We start from the raw sequence: 19,463 nt of genomic DNA on the forward strand, positions 1-19,463 counted from the left end.
CCCTACTACCAAAAATGAGGCACCGAAGTTCATTGGAGTTGTGGGATTCTGGAGATCGTTCATCCCACATCTTGGACGGATTCTGAGGCCTATATACAATGTCGAAAATGAGATACTAAGCCGCGCTTAACTTGTACAAACGACTAATTGTGCAAAAAATTGAAATAAATAGTAAACAAGGTATAGCGACCATATATAGATTAGTGTATATCTATAACGTGCGTGATATAAAATACACATAAATTAATAACTCAAAAACATAGAGATTAACCCTTACAATAAATTTCCATTCCGTAAACCTATATCAACATAAAAAAGGATGAGACAAAAACACCCAGTGTATGAACAATAAGTCCGTATACATGAACCACCAAACTGATTGTCACAAAGCTGTAAATAAAGTCCTCTGAAAATGAGCCACAATATTCATAAAAAATCCGCCACTAAGTCCAATGGGAAAAGGAGTGTTCAATCCACCACCAACATGTGATAAAATTTGCCGCTTACCAGAAAGCCATGACCCCCCACTACAGAGGGTCACACGAGACTTGTGAGAATGGATACAACTTCCAGCCAAGGGGGGGGGTCCTCAGTGTCCTAGTTCCACCGCTCCAGTGGGGGTTGGAAAGAAGACTTACTCCCGGGCGTCTTCCTCAAAGGTCCAAAAAGGGACTCAAAAGCAGGGACATCGAAACCATAAAGGGAAAATAAAACTCGAAATAGTGTAAAACCCTTTATTATTAAAGATAAAAAAGTAAAAATGCACTTACAAATGTGTAGAAGAAATTAAGCCTTAAGCCCGTTGCGCCGGCCGGATGCACACAGACAGACCCGTTCTCCTGGCAACCGTCACAAACACGAGGTGATATATAGCGTACCGCTCAGCCCTACGCGTTTCGCAACAAAATTGCATCATCCAGGGGCGCAATTTTGTTGCGAAACGGACTTAAGGCTTAATTTCTTCTACACATTTGTAAGTGCATTTTTACTTTTTTATCTTTAATAATAAAGGGTTTTACACTATTTTGAGTTTTATTTTCCCTTTATGGTTTAGATGTCCCTGCTTTTGAGTCCCTTTTTGGACCTTTGAGGAAGACGCCCGGGAGTAAGTCTTCTTCCCAACCCCCACTGGAGCGGTGGAACTAGGATACTGAGGACCCCCCCTTGGCTGGAAGTTGTAGCCATTCTCACAAGTCTTGTGTGACCCTCTGTAGTGGGGGGTCATGGCTTTTTGGTAAGCAGCAAATTTTATCACATGTTGGTGGTGGATTGAACACTCCTTTTCCCATTGGACTTAGTGGCGGATTTTTTATGAATATTGTGGCTCATTTTCGGAGGACTTTATTTACAGCTTTGTGACAATCAGTTTGGTGGTTCATGTATACGGACTTATTGTTCATACACTGGGTGTTTTTGTCTCATCCCTTTTTTATGTTGATATAGGTTTACGTAATGGAAATTTATTGTAAGGGTTAATCTCTATGTTTTTGAGTTATTAATTTATGTGTGTTTTATATCACGCACGTTATAGATATACACTAATCTATATATGGCCACTATACCTTGTTTACTATTTATTTCAATTTTTTGCACAATTAGTCGTTTGTACAAGTTAAGCGCGGCTTAGTATCTTTCATTTTTGTCTGTTCTGTATTTATGTGACACAGTGAAGCCGCAGCTGAACATTTATCCCTAAAAGCATTACACAAGAGTTTATACATCTTATACCTTTTTTTTTCACCTTAGCGCAGTTTTTTCCCCATTTTTTTCTATATACAATGTCACAAGGAAAAAGACTGAGTTCTCATGGGGTTCAGAGCAGCGGACCACATTCCTTGCTGCTAAAGAAGCCATTTTGCAGCATCAGGGATTAGGACCTATGAGACAAGGAGTACCATTTCAGCTGGATGTAGTAGAGCAGGATGGTACCATATCTTGGCGTCTGTGGCAGCCAAATGAAAAGAAAGGCCTGAGAGCAATAACCATTGGATTTTGGTCCAAACAACTGACAGGGGCACAGAAGAGATACACACACCTAGAGAAGTACCTGTTTGGGGCCTACACAGCACTTCAACATGTAGAGACCGTTATAGGAAAGGACACAGTCACCACCCATACTGCATTGTCCATAGCAGGATGGGTGAGAGATAATGGACTGACCACTAGGGCAGACGTAGCCCAGAACAAGACACTGATGAAATGGAAGTGGTACCTTCAAGAAAGAGGGGGTATTGCAGCTGGGGATGACAGAGACATTTCAAAACAATTGGCAGTCATCCCCCATTCAAGAGGCTCCCCCCTTTGAGTCTCTGTCAGAAGACATGAAGGAGTCAGCATGGTTCACTGATGGTTAAGCCATAGTTGCCTCGTCTGGGTATAAATGGACAGCAGCAGCCTACAACCCAAATACAGACACAGTCCTGCAGGAGACCGGAATCAGAGGGTCCAGTCAGTATGCAGAGTTTAAAGCTGTAGAGATGACTCTTCAGGAGGATCCTTCTTCCCATGTCACTACTCTGACAGCTGGACGGTCTTTAAAGGACTGACAACTTGGACGCCCACATGGAAGTCCAATGAATAGATGATTCATGGAAAGGTGGTGTGGGGAGGCAAGGGAGTCAGGAACTACATCTGGAAGGAAGCTCACTCCTGCACCATAAAAGTAGAGCACATTGACGCACATGTGCCCCTAATCCCAGACTTTGAGAACTAGAACAGAGTGGCAGATGAAATTGCCAAAGTGAATGTAGTTGTGCCAATTGATCCTGTCTTTATGAACTTGGCCAACTGAGCCCACAAGCAATCTGGACATGTGGGGCAGAAAGCAACAAATGAATGGGCACAGCGGAGAAGATTGCCTATATCCATGGACACGATAAAGACTGTAATAGGGAACTGTACAATGTGTGGAGTAGTGCAACTATGGCCATTGCAAAAGTACTCCACCGGGTCGATTAAGAGGGGTGAGAGGCCTGCAGAGATCTGGCAGATTGACTTCATCTGTCCCCTGCCCCTGGGGGAAACAATGGACTGGGATATTGTTGAACTGCAGTGGACACCTATTCAGGACTTTTGCTTGTTCATCCTTCAAAGGTACAGATCAAGCTGCAACGCTTTAACTGCTCCAGAAACTTGTCATTGCTTATGGTTGTCCCAAACAAGTCCAAAGTGATAACGGCTCACACTTCACCGGATCAACAGTACAGCAGTGGGCCAAAGATTCTGGAGTGTACTGGTTGTGCCACATCCCATACCATCCACAGGCAGCTGGTTTGATTGAAAGATACAACAGGCTATTGAAGGACCAGATACCCAAGTTTACACCTACATATACACGAAGGGGGTGGGATCGGGTCCTCACACAGGCAGTCATGTTGTTAAATTCTAGGCCAATAGCCAAAAGCACACCATATGAGAGGATGGTGAGGGCTGGGGTGCAGAGTTCAATATTTACATAAGGTTCCTGAAAGAACAGCCAGTTACCAGCTGTATAGAAGGGACAGACTGCACCTAAATGAGGAAGGTGCAGATCTGCTGGGAGTGAAGATGGCCGAAAAGTTAGAGGGGCGTTTAAACTAGGAGAAGGGGGAGGGTCAAGAGATAGAGCTAGTCCGCGCGGAACATATTCCAGAGGGTAGTATTGGGGGCATTAGTGGTAGGTTGACTAAAGCACCTAAACCAGAGGTAAGTATAGTTACAAGACCTTGCAACCCCAGAGCACCCAATGAGGAGATAGTATACAACCGGTCTAAACTACGTGGCATGCTCACCAATGCCAGGAATCTGGCGGACAAGATGGGAGTACTAGAGATACTGTTGTACGAGGAAGATTTTGATTTTGTAGGAATTAAAGAAACTTGGTTCGACAGCTCTCATGATTGGTTGCCAACCATTCAAGGGTATTCCTTATGTTGCAGGAATAGAGAGAGTAAAAAGGGTGGAGGGGTATGCCTGTATATCAAAAATGATGTACAAGTGAATGTGAGAGACAACGTCACTAAGGGAGCTAGGGAGGAGGCGGAATTCTTTTGGGTAGAGCTACAAAAGGGAGGAAACGAAGGGGAAAATTATACTGGGAGTATGCTATAAGCCCCCTAACCAGAGGGAGGAGGCAAAAGCGGATCTCCTATCACAATTTGGATTAGTGGCAAGAATGGGAAGTGTCTTTATAATGGGGGATTTTAATTATCCAGACAGACTGGATGGAAGGAACTGCGCATTCATCTAAGGCTTGCTAGCTCCTAAATGTATTGCAGGACAATTTCATGGGTCAGTTGGTAAATGCACCAACAAGAAACAAAGTGTTACTAGATCTACTGATTACCAACAATACAGACCTGATCCCGGATGTGGAAATATGGGGCAATTTAGGAAACAGCGATCAAAGGTCAATTCATTTTAGTATAAATCACACAAATAGGAAACATAAGGGTAATATAAAGACACTGATTTTCAAAAGAGCCAACTTCCCTAAACTACGATCCTTGCTAGAAGATAATTGGGATAGAATCTAAAGCTACTTTCACACTGGTGCGTTGGGAACGTATTTTTAGCGACGCTTTACCGTAGTTTTTGCAGAGGTTTTCGGCTGCTAGCGAGGCACTTTTAACCCCCGCTTGCGGCCGAAAAAGGGATAAAACCGCCCGCAAAGCCGCGCTGCAGCAGCGCTTTGCTGCCAGTTCGGTGGTGCTGCCCATTGATTTTAACGGGCAGGGGCGCTTTAGGAGCGGTGTATACACCGCTCCAAAAGCGCTGCAAAAATGCGGCTTGCAGATCTTTTTTTACCTTCCTGGCAGTACACTGCTCCAGTGTGAAAGCACTCGGGCTTTCACATTGGAGTGAGAGGAAAGGTTCTTTACAGGCGCTATGCAGGTGCTATTTTTAGCGCTATAGCGCCTGTAAAGCGCCTCAGTGTGAAAGCAGCCTTAGAAACAAAGAACACAGAGGAAAAATGGGTATGTTTAAGAGCATATTAAATAAAAGAGCATTAGCCAGTGCATCCCAATGGGAAATAAATTTAAAAGAGCTAATAAAAGTCCTGGGTGGCTTAACGCCAACGTAAAAATGCATATAAAAGCAACGGAGAAGACCTTCAAAAAATACGCTAATGCTGCGTACACACGAGCGGATTTTCCATCAGAAAAATCTTGGATGGTTTTTCCGACGGAATTCCGCTCAAGCTTGACATGCATAAATGCAAACACACGGTCACACAAAAGTTTGCTGAACTTTCGACCATCAAGAACGCGGTGACGTACAACACTACGACGAGCCAAGAAAATGAAGTTCAATGCTTCCGAGCATGCGTAGGAATTTTGCGTGTCGGAATTCCTACAGTCGATCAGAATTTCCGATCAGAACTTTTTCCGACCGAAAAATTTAGAACATGCTCTCCATCTTTGGCTGGCTGGAATTCCGCCAGCAAAAGTCCAATGGAGCATACACAAGGTTGCATTTTCCGACCAAAAACTCTCACCGGTCTTTTGCTGGCCAAATTTCCGATCGTGTGTACGCAGCATAAGGGATCATCATCAGCATTCCAACTTTACAAAGAATGCAACAAGAAGATATTGTCCCATCACATTGGTCACATAAAGAATGATGAAGGGAATCTGGTTACAAAGGATGGGGAGATAGCAAAGGTATTGAATTTATTCTTCTCCTCAGTCTTCATGAGGGAAACAGGGGACTTCAGTAACCAAAACTGCAGTGTTTATCCTCATGACACATCATAGGAAGCACCCTCATGGCTAACAGAGGACAGAATTAGAAATAGACTTGAAAAACGTAACATTAATAAGTCACCGGGACCAGACGGCTTGCCCCCAAGGGTCCTTAAGGAACTCAGTCAAGTAATTGCCAGACCATTGTTCCTAATTTTTACGAACAGTCTACTGACTGTAATGGTACCAGCTGACTGAAGAAAAGCCAATGTAGTACCAATATTTAAAAAAGGGCCAAGATACATCCCTGGGAATTACAGATCAGTTAACCCAGGGGTAGGGAACCTTGACTCTCCAGCTGTTTTGAAACTACAAATCCCATCATGCCTCTACCTCTGGGAGTCATGCCTGTGATTGTTAGGGTCTTGCTATGTCTCATGGGACTTGTAGTTTCAAAACAGCTGGAGAGCGACGCTCCCTACCCCTGAGTTACCCTAACATCAATTGTATGCAAGCTCTTGGAGGGGATGATGAGGGACTATATACAAGATTTTAGTAATGACAATGGTATCATTAGCAGTAATCAGCATAGAAGCATAGATTCATGAAGAATCGTTCTTGCCAAACCCATCTATTAACTTTCTATGTGGAGGTGAGCTGCCATCCAGATAAAGGAAGGCCCGTAGATGTTCTGTATTTTGCTAAAGCATTTGATACAGTTCCCCATTAATATAAACTGTACAAAGTAAGGTCCATTGGCATGGACCATAGGGTGAGAACATGGATTTAAAAGTGGCTACAAGTGCGTGTTCAGAGGGTAGTGATAAATGGGGGAGTACTCAGAATGGTCTGGGGTGGGTAGTGGGGTCCCCCAGGGTTCCGTGCTGGGACGATCCTATTTAATTTATTCATAAATGACCTGGAGGATGGGATGAACAGCTCAATCTCTGTATTTGCGGACGATACTAAGCTAAGCAGGGCAATAACTTCCCCTGAAGGATGTAGAAACCTTGGAAGAAAATTGTAACAAATTAATGGTGTGGGCAACTACATGGCAAATGAGGTTTGATGTAGAAAAATGTAAAATAATGCATTTGGGTGGCAAAAATATGAATGCAATCTATACACTGGGGGGGGGGGGGGAGAGACCTCTGGGGGAATCTAGGATGGATAATTCTCCCGCTCTACAAGACTCTGGCCCACCGAAACTGGAGTATAATGTCCAGTTCTGGGCACCAGTCCTCAGGAAGGATGTACTGAAACTGGAGAGAGTCCAGAGAAGGAAACAAAACTAATAAAGGGTCTGGAGGATATTAGTTATGAGGAAAGGTTGTGAGCTCTGAACTTATTCTGTCTGTCTGAAGAGAGACGCTTGAGAGGGGATATGATTTCAATGTAAAAATACCGTGCTGGTGACCCCACAATAGGGATAAAACTTTTCCACGAAAGGGAATTTAATAAGACATGTGGCCATTCACTAAAGAAAGAAGAAAAGCAGTTTAACCTCAACTACTTCAGCCCAGGAAGATTTTACTCCCTTCCTGACCAGAGCACTTTTCACAATTTGTCACTGCGTCACTTTAACTGACAATTGTACGGTCATGCAATGCTTACCCAAACTAAATTTGCGTCCTTTTTTTCCAACAAATAGAGCTTTCTTTTGGTGGTTTTTGATCAACTCTGCGGTCTTTATTTTTTGCGCTATAAACAAAAAAGTGTGCGTCAATTTTGAAATAAAAGCAATATTTTTAACTTTTTGCTATAATAAATATCCCCCAATTAAAAAAAAAAAAAAAAAATGTCTTCATCAGTTTAGGCCAATATATATTCTTCTACATATTTTTGGTAAAAAAAAAATAAATAAATAAAAATCACAATAAGCGTATATTGATTGGTTTGCGCAAAAGTTATAGCATCAACAAACTATGGGAAAGATTTATGGCATTTTTATGATTTTATTTTTTCTACTAGTAATGGCAGTGATTTTTAGCGGTACTGTGACATTGTGATGGACAGATCGGACACTTTTGACACTTTTTTGGGACCATTGATAATTCTACAGTGATCAGTGCTATAAAAATGCACAGATTACTGTGTAAATGTCACTGGCAGGGAAGGGACTAGGGGAGCGATCAAGAGGTTAACTGTGTGTTCCCTCAGTGTGTTCTAATTGTGTGGGGATGGGAGTGACTAAGAGAGGAGACATATTGTTTTTTTTCTACTTAGTAGGACCAAATGATATGTTTCCTCTTCCTTGACAGCACAGGGATTTGTGTGTTTACACATACAAATACCCCTGCTGGTGCTCGTGCACACGGTCATGCGTGGACGTCGGCGATCGTGCCTGCCAGCCACGAGCATCGGGTCCCCAGACGTGCAGTGGGTGTGTGCCCTCTGGTGGCCGAAAAATAGGATTTTTTATACTCACCGTAAAATCCTTTTCTCTGTAATTCACGACTGACACAGCTCCTCTCTTTAGCCATTGGGTTGTTACGCCACCTTTAGGAGAGGACTGGGAATAACATGTTAACATGTAATGAAAAAACTCAGAACTTCTAGTTCCGCCCAAGGGGCGGTCCCTTAGGTAACAACCCCTCAGCCTGCCACACAGCTTCAGTACGTCAACAAGCAGTATAACGTAAAGAAAAATAGGAGGGGCGGGTGCTGTGTCAGTCGGTGAATTACAGAGAAAAGGATTTTACGGCGAGTACAAAAAATCCTATTTTCTCTTATATTCACCGACTGACACAGCTCCTCTCTTAGCCATTGGGACGTCCCCAAGCAGTGCCAAAACGAGGGGTGGGAAAACAGCATAAACTTCACCCACTATGGCATGTGGGAACTAGTATAAACTTTACCCACAAAAACGACAGTGTGTGGGAACAACTAAACTTTTTTTTCCCCCAAAAAAAACAGGGTGCTCCTCAGCAGAGAGGCACTACCTTCAAACTGCACCAGAACTGCGGTAACAAATGCAACAGTACATTCACCTAAAAGTACTGCGTTTTTACAAAAAAAAAAAAAAAAAAAACAGGAAAAAAATGTATATGCATTTGCAATTATACAGCCGCTTGCAAAACTTTACGTCCAAAACAGGCATCAGCCGATGCACTGACATCTACCTTGTAGAATTTTGTAAAGGTGTGAACAGACCACCAAGTAGTCGCTTTACACACTTGAGTGGCAGACGCTTAATGTCAGAAGGCCCAAGATGTTTACGATTGCCCTTGTGGAGTGGGCCATGACCGGAAAGGGGGGCACCTGCCCCTTCAAGGCGTAGGCCTGTACTACAATCTGTCTGATCCACCTGGAAATGGTGGCCTACGAGACCGCCATGCCTTTTTTCCGACCAGCCACCGAAACAAACAAGGAGTCTGACTTCCGAAAGGGAGCCTTGGCACACAAATACACCCTCAGAGCCCGGACCATGACCAGGGAATGGAGGGCCACCTCCTTAGGATGTGTCGGCTTCGGACACAGAGATGGTAACACAATGTTACCAGGTGAGAGCCCCCCCCGGAGAGCCCCTGCATCTGACACACACACCGCTCAGCAGCCTCATGCAGCATTCCCCACAGGGAGGGAGGGGGGAGGAAAGATAGGGACAGGGAGAGAAGAGAGGGAAGTGAGGGACCCCAGAATCGACCTCCCAGGGAATGCCCAGCTGCTCAGCCCCACCGAGGCAGGGAGAGCTGTACTTACCAGTCCTGCAGGGCTGGGAGACATTCCATCACAGACCCACTCTCCAATCAGTATGGGGTGGCTGTTGGCCCGGCACACTGTGACGCAGACATCAGTAGCCCGGTCATATGTGTTTTCCCCCAGAGCATTAACACTCACGACCACCTCTGGAGCTGAGGTATGTCGTGGCCGACCCAGCACGTAGCTCTGGTCTGCACACGCTCGTCACCCAGCCGGCTGTTGATAGCAGATTAAAGGATCTTTAGTCTTACGCAAAAAGCAAAGCTTCTGCAGAAAAAACATGGACTGATGGGCCCGCAGGGTTCCTAGGTCCTTCTCCTTCACTAGGCAAAATAAAACTGAAGCTGCACGGCAGGCTGTGGGGTAGTTACCTAAGGGACCGCTCCTTGGGCGGAACTAGAAGTTCTGAGTTTTCTCATTACATGTTAACATGTTATGCCTAATCCTCTCCTAAAGGTGGCGTAACAACCCAATGGCTTAAGAGAGAAGCTGTGACAGTCATTGAATATAAGAGAAAAGGGTAGGACGTAACTGTACAGGATTTCACCCAGGGGAGCCATTCTGCTGCAGTATATCTACGTGAGCTGGTCGGGAACCGGTTAAACAGCGTAGAGGGTTCTTTACTGTAAGAGCAGTTAGGATGTGAAATTCTCTTCCAAAAGCAGTGGTTTCAGCAAGGAGCATTGATAATTGTCAAAAAACTAATAGATAAGCACCTGAACGACCACAACATACAGGGATATACAATGTAATACTGGCTGGAAGGTTTGAAGTTATATTTGCATTGGCAGATGAGCTTCAGGATAGTGGCTGGGACTCCGTTTGGTTAGTGGATACCTCTCAGCCAGAGTGAAAAGTGAGGCTGTATAACAGTGATGGCGAACCTTGGCACTCCAGATGTTTTGGAACTACATTTCCCATGATGCTCAACTACACTGCATAGTGCATGAGCATCATGGGAAATGTAGTTCCAAAACATCTGGAGTGCCAAGGTTCGCCATCACTGCTGTATAACATCAAACCTTCCAAAATAAACAGCAGTGATCTTCTGGGAAATATCAGTATATTTCCTCTCCTCCGTATTGATGTTCTTTGGGGGGGTCAGAAGTGGATACAGGCAGGTGGCAAAGTGTTGGTCAGAGATCCAGGCAAGATAGATGGAGACCAATGTACTGTTGTCGTGGTCTCATGTAAAGTCCCAACCTATTCTTCTTTAATTGAAAGTATTAGGGATGGAAACACACACACTATCTATCTTACTTACCATATTTATTGCTGTTGTCCCCCATCAAGTGCCGATATATTCTAATTGTTTTATTGGAATTCCTGTATTTTATTTGTTTAATTATCATTTCGGTGGGAGTAACACCCGGGGGTCGGTTTTTCATCCACTCCCAGGAGCTGCGACGCGCACCGGGTCTTTTCCTCCCCACCCCCTCCATTGTTGTGGGGTTGAGGTGATCCGGCCCCGCTGTGCGTAGACGCCACACGCCAGCACTTCTGACATCAGGGACGCAGCGTGCTGGCGTTGTTGTTTTACTTCCCTGGCGTGCACATGACGGAGGTACCAGTGGCCTATATTAGGTGTCTGTCGCCTGTGTATGGTTGCTTCCGGCTCCTCCTTCCTAGCACGATCCGGCGTGATGTTGGTGCACGGAACCTTTAGGTTTCTACGGATTTCACCCCTATGCACCTTGGTTCACCAATTTTTTTTTTTTTTTTTTCAAATAACATTTTATTTATTTTCAGTTGTTGCATAGGAGGATAAGCAGTACAGGTATACAGTGGTAACAGTGTGTCTGCAAGACTGTGCAAGGTCAAGGATAAATATGCAGTATGTAGTAACGGATCGCGTGCATATACAACAGTTTTTAATAAGTTGGTCGGCAGAGTGCTGGGGGACAGGAGACACCAAAAGTCAGCTGTCCGCTCCAACACCCCAATAGCCCGGCAGGATCTGCTTTGCGACCTATGCAAAACACTTGAAACGTAGTAGAAAGAGTCTGCTGTAGAAACAAAGAGGGTTAAGAGGAAAAAGACAGAGAAAAGAAAAGAAGAAAAAAGCCAGAAATCCATGTTGCCATACCTAACTCAGATCGCCCTTAGTCCTCCAGCAGCCGCCATCTCCCCAAGACCAGATCAAATTCCTCCAGCCTGTCCCGTATTCTAGCAGTCATTTTTTCCATAAGTTCTATGTCCTTTATCCAGGAGTAAAGGGCTTCCATAGTTGGGGCCGTTTGACTCTTCCAGTTAAGGGCTATCAGGCATCGGGCTGCCGTGAGGATGTGCCGCAGAAGCTTCCGGGAAGGCTTAGGTATCTTTGGTTGGGACAGGCCGAATAGGAAGAACTTGGGTTCAAACGGTATAGGCACCTCAAATAGACGGATAAGGAGCTGTCGGGTCAGGTTCCAGAATGGGGATATCAGAGGGCAGGTCCAGTATATATGGAACAGGGTGCCCCTGTCTTTTAGGCAACGCCAACAACGGTCAGAGATGGAGGGATATGGTTCACCAATTCTTTTATTCTCCACGGTTTGGTGTCTGTCACACTTATGTATATTCACTGTCTATCCCTGACTATTTTGGTGGAGTGTTTTTCTTCTTTTCCTAGCCCCTGCACAGTCTTAGCATGTCTCCATAGGTGGTTGGGTTCCACATTTACTTCTTTCCTGTTTTCTTTGCCTCATCTTTTTTCCTTTAATCTTTATACTTTGGGAGTGTTTTCTACACTTCCATCTTACTATCACTCATTATTATTATTATCATCCCAGCTACCCTCTCAGGTTCCGAGTCTACACTAATCCCTATAGGGCTATTTCTTCAATCACTAATCTTATACGTGGTTCCTGTTCTGCTACGCCATGTTGCCGCTTGGTCACCTCCTCAGCTCCTGGGGTGATGTCCAGCCTCCCCATGGGTGCCTCCCACCCAATGAACAGCAATTTTCTATGCCTCAATACCATCATACTATCTATTTAAGGGTAAGAGCGCTAGGACTAAGGTTTTTGCTCCTCCTCTTCCCGATGTAATTAATTACTAATTTATATTATATTTAAGGCACTTCCAATAAACTGCTCCTGATGAGTGGACAATGTTCCACGAAACGCATCGAGCCTATATACATGCTGCCATGCCACAGCATTATTATATTCATCATGGGTGCCTAATATTTGAGTCATTAACCCTACTTTGGTTTTTCTTTATTTATATGTTGGGGGTAGTGTTTATGTTATTATCAATGATCAGGTGCTACATTGTTTACTATGCTACTATTTATTATTAATGTGATTTAAATAATACTATGTTTTACTGTATAATATATGTATGAATTACAATGTTTGTATCATCAAATGCACTATGCTCCCATAGGGTATTAATAAATATCCATCTTTTTTTACCCTATGTTAATGACTCATTATGCCATAGTGTTGTGTTTCATGTAAAGTCCCAATTGCCCCTCTTGCCCCTATTTCCCATCCTGATCTTAAGATAGAGGAGAGATTGTAGCTGAAGGGCCAAGGTCTACTGTTTATGTATTATTAGAAGGAACAGAAAATCTGCTTTGTTTTCCACTCCACAGGCTGTCTCCAATTTGATCCATAGGAAGACCAGAGAAAAGTGGTTACACGATGGACAGAATTATGGAAGGCCACAGGAGCTGTGGACAGCAAGGCCTATGATGTATTACAAGCCTGGACTTGTTTTTAAAGAGCTTTAGAATAGACTTTCTAATGATCTTTTCGCCAAAGACTGAAATACCTGTTGCTAACGCCCCCCTGGTCATTCTCAGTGGCAGAAATATGGGAGAGGGTTGAATTCAAGGAAAATTTATGTTTAGTATGAGTTTTCTTAGTAATGAAGTGATTTTTCTGTGTGCAGTTTGACAGGGGGAAAAAAATCAAGGGCGGAATGTGTTGTGTTTGATATCAAATATGATTTTTTATTCAGCATTCTGGTTTTACAGACACATAAACTTCTCAAACAAATGCTGTTGGATACAATGGGAACATGGCTACCATTGTTATATTCAATTGACAATCTGAACAGTCTATTGTCTCTATAGCTACAGTAAACAGGTAAGAGAGTGTCTCTCAAACTGAAGGAACAGAGATGTCTGCTAGTCGGTTGTTATGGTAAATAACCTAACATATAAAAGGAGTTGTCAGGCATAACCACAAGGGACTTCATCATGCATTAGAACCAAGGACAGCCTGTAAGACCAGAAGACTTGCATCGTGCTTTAAAACCAGAAGAAAGAATCTGTAATCAGCCAAGAAGAAAGATACCGGATTTCCAAAACAACTGCTTAAGAAGCCTGAGTCCTAATTGTCAATGGAGATCATGAACATACAGTAAACAGAGTTAAAGTGGTTGTAAACTCTCCAGGTTTTTCACCATAATGAATTCTATGCATTAAGGTGAAAAACCTTCTGTAGTGCTGCAGCCCCCCGTTTTACTTACCTGAACACTGTCATCCTCCGTCTGGGAACGAGCATAACATCTCTAGCTGGTGTCTCATGTCCTGACTGGATAGATTGATAGCAGCATAGCCATTGGCTCCCACTGCTTTCAATAAAATCCAATGACACAGTTTGGGGGGGTGGGACCGAGTCCTGTATTCTGTGTGAATGGACACAGATGTGGGACTCTGGAGTGTGCCCGTACGGGTGTCCACCAAGGAGAGCGCTTCTCCAACGTGGACACTCGATGCGGGGAGGAGCCACCAGTACCGCTGAGGACCCCCAGAAGAGGAGGACTGGGGCCACTCGGTGCACAACTAACTGCATAGTGGAGGTAAGTATGACATGTTTGTTATTTAAAAAAAAAAAAAAAAACAACAAGGGTTAACAACCCCTTTAAGTAACTTTTAAGCGTTTTTCTACTGCTACAGACCATAGTTTCTGTTTATTTGCTAGGCATCTTGCTATAGATATCTGTCAGTCCTGATTTTTATTCCAAATATTGTAATAGTTATGTATGTACAGCATTTTTATTCAGTAAAAGCACATTTAAACACTACAGAGGTCTCAGCTTCCTTGCTTATACCATAAAGTAACCTTGCTAGATAGACGCAAGCGAAACAATGACTCACCTGTGCTGATCTCTGAAGGAGTCCCCATTATTCTATCCTCCTCCATAGACTGCTGATCATCCCTCACATACCTCTCTTCTTCTGCTTCACCCCCAACTTTAGAATCTTTCAGGTTTCCACTCTGAATATATAATAAAAATGACATCAATGGACACAGTGCAGATAATGTACAGATCGTAATGATACTATCAGTGATTGTTCCTCATCTACCTGATAATGTTTTGCATAGTTATGATCTTCCTGTGTCGAATCCCAGGAATACAGAGGAAGGGGACTTCTCTCTGGTGGGTTCCCATCACTGGATCCATCTGTAGGAAACACACACACTGACTGAATACATTGTTTCTATGTGTTTATCAGATGATGGGGGATCTAGGTGGACTCTCTGTACTGCTCTCTCCTTTACAATAAAGTCTCCTCTTACCCGGAGATGTGAGGGGTGGCCGATTCTCCATTATGATATCCTTGTAGAGATCCTTGTGTCCTTCTAAATACTCCCACTCCTCCGTGGAGAAATCAGTGACATCCTGACACCTTGTAGGAAGCTGGCACACACAGATACACAGATACAGTCACCATCCAGACACATCCCTTGTCTGTTACTGGATAATGTCCCAGAATTCCCAGCACCGCTCACCTCTCCTGTCAGCAGCTCCATCATCTTCTTGGTGACTTCTAGAATCTTCTGCATGTTGTGTCTTTCGGGTTTTAGTGAGTCACATGGAGGCACTGTGATGGTCATATGATCACCCGACTTAAGAAGAGGAAATCTCTATATTGAGGAACAAATAGGAATATCATGTTAGAATCCCAAAATCCACCTCACCTCTCCAGTCAGGTCTGTGTTATATTAATAGAGATAAGAGTGATGTCATGTGACCTCCCAGAATCCTCCTCACCTCTCCGGTCAGCAGGTAGATGATCTCCAGGGTGAGGTTTAGTATCTTCTCAGTCATGCAACTCCGGTCCTCCTCCATACTCGTTGGTGCCATCATTTGATCTATACAGGTCTCCTTGTAGATGGATAACTGGGAAATGAAAGTAAGAATTATTTGGATGTTATTGGTCACACAATAATAGGATGTGAGGGGGTCAATAAGAGGGTTGTTGTAAATTTAACAATGACTGCCCCCATTCATTTGCACTGTTTAGTGTTTGCTAGGTCTTCAATGTTACGGGACCCTCTTGTCCTGCCGGATTAGAAATTCCCTTTTCTCTGTTGGGTTTCTTTGGTTTATTTTTTTAAACTCCCTTCTGCAAAAAAGTTTTTTTTTTCAATTTTTTTTTATTGATTTTCTTTATATCCAATATATCAAAAAATAAAAACAATTTCAGTCACAATCACATTTTACATATATTATAACCCACCCGTCCCTCCCTATCCTCTCTCGTCCTACCTTTTATTCCTTGCCGTCTCCCGTTTCTCCCTGCCTCTCCCCTTCTTCTGCTACCATCACTTTTACATATCTCCTTGAACTCTGTCCAAACTTTCCACTTATTTTCAAATCCCTCCATTCCCTTCTCTCCACTACATCGTAAGTACTCCATGTTATACATTTCTTTTATTTTTTTTTACACCAACTCCCCATTGTGGGGCTTTCCATCTCCTGCCACTGTTCGAGGTATTAGACTTTAGGCTGGGTTCTCGTATCGTATCTTTTCAATATTTTTTAATTGTTGGGTATGCCCACCTTAAGTGGGCCATAGTTCCCACAACGTTGCACCCGCGGCAGCAAAGCCGTGATACCCCGTTTTGGTATTTATGTGCTTTATCTGGCGTTATATACCAACGTCATAGACATTTGTAATTAATTTCTATAGTGTTACTATCTTTTGCCATGCTATGTACCATCTTCAATATTTTCCCTAGATGTGGATCTTTCTCTCACTTTCCCAATTCTTCTTCCCATTTTACTATGAATGACAGTATTTCTGGGCCCTTCATTCCCATGAGTACTTTAGATATCCGTGAGATCCCGTTCTTTGTGCTTGCTGCTGACCATAAACGCTCAAATGGCAGAAGATTCTCCCCAAATCTTATTGGTTGTGGCAGAAAAATGTTACAAAATGCTTCAGCTGGGAGTACTGCCATTCATCTATTACCATGAAATCTTTTTTGTGTTTTAGTTCCCGTATAGTGTATATTTTCCCTTTATCCATTATATCTTTTTAATTGTGCATTTTCTTTTTTTTATCCATTCCCGCACAGTTTCCCTTTCACTGGTGGAAAATAGTTAGTTTATCTTAACGATATTAGAGGTTAATTGAATTCCAATTATTCCTGTGGGTGCATAAAATCCCATATTGTAAGTAGGAATGAGCCGTTCCCCCCCAGTTCAGTTCACAGCAGAACATGCGAGCAGGTAAACAAATTTGTTCGAACACACGAACATTGTTAAAGTCTATGGGACACGAACATGAAAAATCAAAAGTGCTAATTTTAAGGATTAATATGCTAATCATGTTTTCCAATTTAACCCATTTTCCCCCCATTATTTTCTACCCATTCTAACACACCCGTGACAATAATATTGCGTTGTAGTAATTTTTGAGATCCGGTACCCCCCCAGTCCCCCTTGCGTTACCATTTTAATAATATTTATTCTTCCTATCCAGGAGCGATACCTTGTTGCAGTTTTATTTAGTTATGTTTTTATTTTGTTCAGTAGCAGGATGACATTTATTTGGTATATTGTCTCTATGGATGGTGTTATTTTTACTCCTAGATATTTTTAATTCTGTTTTTCTCCAGAACTCTTGTAAAATCTGCTCCTCCTGTTTCCTCAAGTTAATATTCAGGATCTATGATTTAGAGGGGTTAATTTTAAGATCTGATATTTCTCCATAGGATTTTAATACCTTCATTAGGTTGGGCAGAGTTAACCTAGGCCTGGTTACATAGAACAGTACATCATCGGCTTATGCTGCTATTTTGTGTTCTTCTTGCCCTATCTTAATCCCCCTTATCTGGGTTCTTTCTAATTCCTGCCAAAAGCGGTTCCGGTGATAATACAAACAATTAGTGGGACAAGGTGCACCCCTCTCTCGTTACGATATACATCTCAAAGGGCATTGATGATGTTCCATTAATCTTTACCCTAGCTGTAGGATGGTTATATAATGCTTTGATCCAATGGGTCATCTTTGGGCCTACTCCCATTACCTCAAAGGTATTCATCATAAATCCACAGTCTACCCTGTAAAACGCTTTTTTGGGTGTCTATTGAAAGGAGTAATTACCGTAATTCCAACTTGTTCCCATCCCATTCATATAGGAGCATAATTTGGGGATTAGGGTTTCCTTAAACTTTTTATAATAATATGTCGTAAACCCATCTGGGCCTGGACTTTTCCCGGATGTTGAAATTTTTAGCGCTCGACTAATCTATTCTTCAGTTATAGGTTGTTCTAGGGCGCCTAGTTTATCTTCTGGAATCTTATTTACTCTCACTTCCTTAGCCTTCCTGACGATATTCCCGAGTATGGCTCGGGGTGGATTTTCAGTACCAAAAGCAGTAACCCCGAACCACACCCAGGACCACATCGCAGGATCCAGGAAGAGGTTACTTACCTTGTCCCCAGGATCCTGCGATGTCTCCCTGCACTGTGTGCGAGATGTTCTCCACCAGATCTATTACAGTGCCGAGCTCCGTTCCCTGCGAGCATTGTAACGTACAGAGACGGAGAACGGCGCCAAATTCAAAAAGTAAAAAACACAATACATATACAGTACACTGTAATAGAGGTCGACCGATATGTTTTTTTCTCTGGCCGATGCCGATATTTAGAAATCATGGCGGCCGATAGCCGATATATGATGCCGATTTTTTTGGGCCGATATGTTAGGCCAATTTTATTTTATTTTTTTAATCCCCCTTGATCTAACACACCTTTCCCACTGGGGCGTTTTTCAGGCGCTTTTGGGCTAAAAATAGCGCCTGTAAAGTGCCTGCAAAATGGCTCCCCTGCAGTCTGTGTGAAAGACAGAGTGCTTTCACACTGAGGCGATGCGCTGGCAGGATCTTAAAAAAAAAGTCCTGCAAGCAGCACGTTTGGAGTGGTGTATACCGCTCCTCCACCACTCCTGCCCATTGATATGAATGGGCACCACTGCCGAAGCGCATGCAATGCGATTTGGCAGCAGTGCTTCATGGGCGCATTTAACCTCTTCCTTGGCCGCTAGCTGGGTTATATGTGCCCCACTAGCAGCCAAATAGCACCGCTAAAATGATGGTAAAGAGCCGCTAAAACTTGCGTTTTACCATCAACGCCTGCCCGCTCCAGTGTGAAAGCAGTCTTCATAAGTGATACAGAAAATTTCTTACATTTAAACATTTATTAAACAAAACAAACCTCCAATCAGTTTACTTGTATGTATGATTTAGATAAAAAAAAAAAAAAGCCTATATATTAAAAAAAAAACAGGTAGTTAAAACTTTTGGACGAAAAAAAAAATGGGCTAACTTTACTGTTTTTATTTTATTTTTATTTTTTAAATAGTGTATTTTTTTCCCAAAAAATGCATTTGAAAGACCTCTGTGCAAATGCCGTGTGACATAAAATATTGCAACAATCGCTATTTTATTCCCTAGGATCTCTGCTAAAAAAAAAAAATATATAATTTTTGGGGGGTCTAAGTGATTTTCTGGCAGAAAATACAGGATTTTTACTTGTGTAAGGAGATTCCATAATACATTGCATTATTGATTGTTGATTCTGATTATTGCTTTTATGCTTATCTGCTTAAGTGATTTAAAGAAACTTTTCTTAATACAATTTAGAAAATCTATCTCATGACAGTATTGCTTAATACTGAATTATCTCATGGTCATGTCTATCTATTTTCTGTTAAATGTCTTCATCTTAAAGCATCTGTTTGTGGTTTTCCTCTCTGTACACTGTTACTGGGTATGGAAAGGCTAGACTTGGTTTTTAGGAAGTTGTGGCTGGCACGTCATGGTCAGCAGACGGTAACAGAAAGTAAGGAATTATTGAACTGGGATAAG

At 42.8% G+C, this 19,463-nt stretch overlaps 1 protein-coding gene across 1 annotated transcript in view; it reads right to left on the reverse strand.

Moving 5' to 3' along the window:
* Positions 1-19,463, reverse strand: part of LOC143986891 (uncharacterized) — a 51,580-nt gene that overhangs the window by 13,383 nt on the left and 18,734 nt on the right. The window contains exons 2-7 of the mRNA XM_077485297.1: positions 15,357-15,485; positions 15,095-15,229; positions 14,882-15,002; positions 14,668-14,765; positions 14,458-14,578; positions 7,278-7,364 (exon numbers count right to left, since the gene is read on the reverse strand). Of these exons, the coding sequence (XP_077341423.1) occupies positions 7,278-7,364; positions 14,458-14,578; positions 14,668-14,765; positions 14,882-15,002; positions 15,095-15,229; positions 15,357-15,485 (691 nt within the window). The remainder of the gene's footprint in view (positions 1-7,277; positions 7,365-14,457; positions 14,579-14,667; positions 14,766-14,881; positions 15,003-15,094; positions 15,230-15,356; positions 15,486-19,463) is intronic.

This window comes from Lithobates pipiens, unplaced genomic scaffold (assembly GCF_037356315.1).
Source record: "Lithobates pipiens isolate NorthernLeopardFrog02 unplaced genomic scaffold, aLitPip1_a1.2 Scaffold_18, whole genome shotgun sequence".
In the NCBI taxonomy this organism is placed as follows: domain Eukaryota; kingdom Metazoa; phylum Chordata; class Amphibia; order Anura; family Ranidae; genus Lithobates; species Lithobates pipiens.